Genomic DNA, 7,231 nt, shown 5'->3' on the forward strand with positions numbered 1-7,231 from the left:
TGATAAATATGCGTTCTGTGTGAACGGCTTGGTTTCAGTTTTGATGTAAATAAAACATCTTCTCCACACTGATGCTCTCGTTTTTCGCTATATATTGAATGAACAACGTAGCAGCGCCGCATCTAGTGGGTTCAACTGGATAGGCTAACAAAAGCATTAAAATGCAATGATACTTACATTGTCGTCACATTTCGTGCACAACTGATAAGGCTGCCTGATGGCTGACGCAGACCTAAAATTCGAATGCAACGTTTTTGCATTCGAATGTGGTTTTTTTATTTTTATTCGACGAATATTCAAAATTCGAATTTTTTTTTGACAGCCCTATTCCTTATTATACTGTATTGTATGCTGAATTTTGTTTTTATATTCATCCTTTTTGCACCCTTTGGTGTGGTGAAAACATACCAAGTATAGTTATCTTCAGCTTTATGTAACTTTGATGAAATTGTGTTGTGGATAGACATATTTCTTGTTTGTTTTCAGCCCAGCGGTGCAGCAGCGGTCAGTTTCAGTGCAGTAATGGAGAATGTATTCCTCGCGGATACGTCTGCGATCATGACGATGATTGTGGAGACAGAAGTGATGAACAGAACTGCAGTATGTATATTTCATTCCACAGTTTCTCAAATCCAATCATAAAGAATGTAAAAAGGTGACAGGAAGTGGTGTGAATGTTCACAGTAATGTATTCTCTACAGCCTACCCAACCTGCAGAGGAACGTACTTCACCTGTCCCAGTGGCCGCTGCATTCATCAGGTCTGGCTGTGTGATGGAGAGGATGACTGCGAGGACAATGCGGATGAGAGAGGCTGTGGTGCGTCCCTAAAACGTCCTACTTCGTGCTAAATATTTCAAAATATTGCACGTTTTTCACGACATGAAAGTATCTTGACTGAACATGGTGTTTTTTGTGGTGTGTTTAGATAATGTCCAGCATGAGTGTTATCCCGGGGAATGGCCGTGTCCTTCTTCTGGTGTTTGCATCCCTCTGGAGCATCTCTGTGACGGGACGGCACACTGTCCGGACGGAGAAGATGAAACCAACACCACTGCTGGACGCAACTGCAGTCAGTTACCACCTAAAAATCACTAAAGCTGATTCCTGCCAGTGTTGTTTTAGTATTGTTTATATACCATTATAGTATTAATTAATATTTCGAATGACCTTTTTTTATATGTTCAGTTTTTATTTTGTGATTTAATTTTGTGCTTTTGTCATTTTTATTAGTCTCTTTTTTTAATATTTCGATGTAGCTTTAGTTTATTTGATTTCAGTTTGAGTTTCTAGTAATTTTAACCCTCTAATCGCCAAAGTCGCAAAATTGCGACAAGACGTCATACTTAATCAAATAGACTGTAGTTCCTAATATGGTGTAATATCTCATTTGTATTCCCTACCACTAGATGGCAGACATGTAGTACTTCGATTCTAGACCAAAATTACGTCACGTTCCTATTCAAAGTGTTTGAGGAAAGAGCAGAGCAAGTGAGCTATCGTGTCATTGATGCAGAAGCAGTTCAGTTCATAGCGTGCGGGTAAGCTGTGAGATTTGTGAGAGAAAATCGCCAAATGGCTAATAAAAAGTTGTACCGTGAGGATGTGTTGCAAATGTTATTCGCCGATTCTGACTCTGAAGGGGAATATTTGCCTTTTGGAAATGATGATCAGTTTTCTAATAATCTTTGCAGCGCTCTCAAATAATCTTTGCAGCGCAATGGTGCCGCCGTGCAAGGCGAGAGTGTTCACGAAGCACAAACAAGTGATCATTTCGACCCTTTGCCCAACGGGGATGGGGGTGGCAGGGCAATATCTATTATTTCCTGAATATTACTGATGAACTGATCAAAAAGTAGGCGATTCGGAATAAGACAAAAACGCGGTTTGGAAGATGAATTCATGATGTACTCGCTCATTATATACATGTTGCAAATTTTGAACACAGAAAAAGTTACATAGTGCTGCTTTAATGCTTCAACTTAAAACTTTTTTTTTGTTAAATAGTCACCTTTTTAAAGCTTTCACTTTTATTTTTATATTTTCAGTTTACGTTTTAATTTTAGCTTAAATGTTAGTAATTTTGTTATGTGCTTTTGTCATTTGTATTAGTTCTTTTAATATTGCTATTTATTTTTATTGCAGTTTAGTTTCAGTTCAGTTCAGTTTTATTTTTATTTATTTTCATTTTATTTATTTAAATTATTATTCATAATTTAGGATTAAATTAACAGTTGCAATTAACAATTAACCAAATGTTTTGAATCGTTTTTAGTTAACAATTTTTTAACATTTAAACATTTCAAACATTATTTTATTTCAGTTTTAGTCATTTGAATACTTAAATATTTCAATTTTTTTAAGTTTTTGTTTTTAATGTAATATTTATATGTTATTTTACTTCAGCTTTATTTCTTTTACTGCTAACTGATTTTTAATACATTGAAAAAATTCACTCTTTCAAATTGCTAGTAAATTTCACAAATGTGACCCTGGACCACAAAACCAGTCATAAGGGTTAATTTTTTAAAAATTGAGATTTATACATCATCTGAAAGCTGAATATTAATTGTAATAATATAATGAATAATAAATAAGCTTTCCGTTGATGTATGGTTTGTTATGATAGGACAATATTTGGCCGAGATACAACTATTTGAAAACCTGCAATCTGAGGGTGCAAAAAAATCAAAATATTGAGAAAATCATCTTTAAAGTTGTCCAAATGAAGTTCTTAGCAATGCATATTACTAATCAAAAATTAAGTTTTGATATATTTACAGTAAGAAATTTACAAAATATCTTCATGTAAAAAGAAAAGCAGGTAACACTTTGAAATAAATGTGAAAAGTGAAAATAATGAAATAGTATTTTCTTGGAAAACGTACTCCAAGAATCTTTATTTAGAACTATTTTTTACAGTGTAGTTTCAGTTTTAGATAACAGTAACAACAATTCTAGCCTAATTCACTGTTAAAGACATTGCTGCTGTCTTAGTTTTTGGCTTGGTATGACTTTAATTCTGTGTTTGCTTTAACGCTTTGTACATTTTCGGTTTCCTCTAAGACTTTCCTAACATTTCATGTGCTGTATGGCTGTGTTTTGTGTCAGGTATCTGGCGCTGTGCATCTCTGAGCTGTGAGCATCACTGTCACTCCTCTCCTGACGGAGGAACCTGTGCCTGTCCGCCGGGATACGTGGTCAGCAGAAACGACAGCCGCTCATGCATTGGTGCAAAACCTTTGATTGGTGATTACAAATAGTTGCTCATATTCAGTCAAACCGGTGACTTGCCATCAACTCTCCCTGTACTCTGTGCACGTCTTTGCAGATTACGATGACTGTAGTCTGTGGGGCATGTGTGACCAGCTGTGTGCAGATCGGATCGGAAGCCATCGCTGCAGCTGTCGGGACGGTTACCTTCTGGAGCAGCACAAATACTGCCGCGCAAATCCCTCGTGTGAGTCCCTTCAGGCCTCTAATATGCTGCCTACAGTATATACTCAATCCCTGTGTTTGATGAAGGGCTGTAACTGATTCACTTCAAGTTTATTTTGTTTCAATGTTACAGTCAGAAAGTATTCTGCTATCAGTCAGAGATTAGTGTCAAAGTACCATCCATATGGCAGTAATATACAGCTATAAGATAATGCAAGTAATGTGCACTGAAAATGTTTTTACTCAGAAATTGCTAGTAAATTTCACAATTAATTTCAAACAAATGGCAAGTAACACATAAAATAAAAATTGAAATTTTGAAGTAGAAAGACCGAAAGAGTATGTATGTTTCTTGTAAAATGTTCTCCAATTTACATCATCAAATAATCTGTTTTTTATTTCACAGTATGGTTAGGAAACATCATGTATTCAGATTAAACGGACAAAATTAAACATATTTTGCAGCTTGTAAAAGCAATTGTAGCCTATAGTTACAATTTAAATATAGTTAAAATCTAGTTTAAAAAATGCACAGTTGATCAAAATGTTGCTTACATTTTTGTTTTGGATTTTATAGTGCAAGCTAAATATTTGCATTTATTCTGTGAACGTTTGAAATATACATATTTGTCACCCAGTCCTAATGGAATTACAGCTCTGTTCTTTTTTATGATAAATCATATAAAATTTTGTAATGTTTATTTTAAATATATTTTACACAGATTTACAAGTATATTTTAATTGTATTTATTTGTACTTTTTTTCTCATAATAAGTCATATTGGATTAATTCATATTTCTTTTAAATATTTTTATTAAAAAAAAATCTATTTTTCTCTGTACTTTTATTCTCATAATTAATCTTATTAAATTTAATTAGTTTTACACATTTTAAAAATATATTTATTTATTTACGCAGTATCCTTTTTTCTTATATTAATCACAAATTAAATTAATATTTATTTTAAATATATTTTACACAGATTTACAAGTATATTTTAATTGTATTTATTTGTACTTTTTTTCTCATAATAAGTCATATTGGATTAATTAATATTTCTTTTAAATATTTTTATAAAAAAAAAATTCAATTTTTCTCTGTACTTTTATTCTCATAATTAATCTTATTAAATTTAATTAGTTTTACACATTTTAAAAATATATTTATTTATTTACGCAGTATCCTTTTTTCTTATATTAATCACAAATTAAATTAATTAATATTTATTTTAAATATATTTTACACAGATTTACAAGTATATTTTTTTCTCATAATAAATCATATTAAATGAATTTCTTTTTTAAATATATATTTTACACAGGTTTACACATATTTTTAATTGTGTTTCTTTAGTCAGTGTCACTTTTTACCTTAAGAAATCATATTAAATTAATTCTTTATTAAATATATTTGTTTTTAATTTTTGCTGTTACTTCTTACTTACTACTTACTTATATTTTCCTGCATGCTTTCACATAAGTATCTTTGAGACTAATATTCCTGGTGTTAACTGTTATCTTATATATCCATTAATCAGGCTTTTTGCAGCCCATCTCTCTTCAAGCGCCTCAGTTTGCATTGGATGCCATTGTGTTATTAAGCTCCTGAAATGTCTGCCTCCCAACCATTTGTTTGGCAGGCACTGGAAATGAATAACAAACGCTGGCACCACACAGCCAATTTTGTACTTTTTTTCTCATAATAAGTCATATTGGATTAATTAATATTTCTTTTAAATATTTTTATTAAACAAATTGTTTTCAATTTTTCTCTGTACTTTTATTCTCATAATTAATCTTATTAAATTTAATTAGTTTTACACATTAAAAAAATATTTATTTACGCAGTATCCTTTTTTTCTTATATTTATCACAAATTCAATTAATTAATATTTATTTTAAATATATTTTATAACAAAGGTTAACACGTATTTTTTCTCATAATAAATCATATTAAATGAATTTCTTTTTTAAATATATATTTTACACAGGTTTACACATATTTTTAATTGTGTTTCTTTAGTCAGTGTCACTTTTTACCTTAAGAAATCATATTAAATTAATTCTTTATTAAATATATTTGTTTTTAATTTTTGCTGTTACTTCTTACTTACTACTTACTTATATTTTCCTGCATGCTTTCACATAAGTATCTTTGAGACTAATATTCCTGGTGTTAACTGTTATCTTATATATCCATTAATCAGGCTTTTTGCAGCCCATCTCTCTTCAAGCGCCTCAGTTTGCATTGGATGCCATTGTGTTATTAAGCTCCTGAAATGTCTGCCTCCCAACCATTTGTTTGGCAGGCGCTGGAAATGAATAACAAACGCTGGCACCACACAGCCAATCCCAAACTCTCTCACATTAGTTATGTCTTATCAAAAGTACATTATATTATGTGAGTTCTCCAAAGATTGTCAAACTGTATCCGTCATTTTGAAGCTTGCCACATTAATTCACTTTGTTTGGCAATCTTCAGCTGGGGAGCCTTCGCTTATATTCTCCAACGGGAGAGACTTGCTGATCGCTGATGTCCACGGACACAACGCTCAAACCCTGGTCGAGTCCCAGAACAGAGGAGTCGCTGTTGGTGTGGACTTCCATTACCAGCTGCACAGAGTCTTTTGGACTGACACAATCCAAAATAAGGTAAAATGGATGACAGACTAACAACAACAGTCCTTCTGAAGTTACATGTAGTTGCTAAAAAAAAATAGCATTAGGACTGGCATTTATAAAGTAAAGACATTTATAATGTTACATAAGATTTCTATTTCAAATAAATGCTGCTCTTTTAAACTTTCCATTAAACAAAGAATCCTCAAAAAAATCTAATGTATCACAGTTTCCACAAAAATATGAAGCAGCACTGTTTTCAGCGATGGTAATTATAAGAAATATTTCTTGAGCATCAAATCAGCATATTAGAATGATTTCTGAAGGATCGTGTGACACTGAAGACTGGAGTAATGATGCTGAAAATTCAGCTTTGTGTCATAGAAATAAATTACATTTTAAAATATATTCAAAAAGAAAACAGTTATTTTAAATTGCAATAATATTTCACATTATTACTGATTTGACTGTATTTTTGAACAAGACTTCTTTTATACTGTAAATGTCTGTATGACACTTTTTATGTATTTGCATTTTTGAGTCATTTCCATCAAACAGCCATTATATTCTAGTAGATGTTTAATGCAAGTTAAATACAGTTAACCTGTAGTTAATTAATGACAATATTTACAGTGTTGCTTAATTTGATACATTATGGCCCGGTTTCACAGACGGGGCTTAGCTTAAGCCAGGACTAGGCCTTTGTTAAATGAAGATATTTAAGCAGCTCTTATAAAAATGCCTTAGAAGAAAACGTTACATGTGTGCATCTTGAGACAGAACAATGGAACTGACATTTTTAAAGATATGTCAGAGCAAGATATTTTCAGTTGAGACAGCTCAAACATGCATTTTAATCTGGGACTAGCCTTAAGTCTTGTCTGTGAAACCGGGGGTATGTTTTATAGTTCCAGCTTAATCTAATAATCATCATATATATGTATTGCCCAGTCCTAATGGACTTAGACCACAGTTTATTATATTTCATGGCTAAGTGTGTGGCATTAATGTTTCCCACATACATTCATTTAATGCTCTGGCACCTGTCATGGGTTCTCAGTTTTCTCAAATTTAATAAGTGACTTTTCACAGATTACTGAACACACACACACACACACACACACACACACACACGCGTACACACACACACACACACAAATACACACACACACACTC

General features: G+C 32.1%; 1 protein-coding gene across 1 annotated transcript in view; it reads left to right on the forward strand.

Moving 5' to 3' along the window:
• LOC107744833 (low-density lipoprotein receptor-related protein 2-like) overlaps positions 1-7,231 on the forward strand; it is a 133,525-nt gene that overhangs the window by 26,401 nt on the left and 99,893 nt on the right. Inside the window, exons 6-11 of the mRNA XM_016558655.1 lie at positions 487-600; positions 702-818; positions 928-1,071; positions 3,111-3,230; positions 3,331-3,459; positions 5,919-6,088. Coding sequence (XP_016414141.1) covers positions 487-600; positions 702-818; positions 928-1,071; positions 3,111-3,230; positions 3,331-3,459; positions 5,919-6,088 — 794 coding nt within the window. The remainder of the gene's footprint in view (positions 1-486; positions 601-701; positions 819-927; positions 1,072-3,110; positions 3,231-3,330; positions 3,460-5,918; positions 6,089-7,231) is intronic.

The sequence above is a fragment of the Sinocyclocheilus rhinocerous genome, unplaced genomic scaffold, assembly GCF_001515625.1.
Source record: "Sinocyclocheilus rhinocerous isolate Xijiao unplaced genomic scaffold, SAMN03320098_v1.1 scaffold528, whole genome shotgun sequence".
NCBI classification, from domain to species: domain Eukaryota; kingdom Metazoa; phylum Chordata; class Actinopteri; order Cypriniformes; family Cyprinidae; genus Sinocyclocheilus; species Sinocyclocheilus rhinocerous.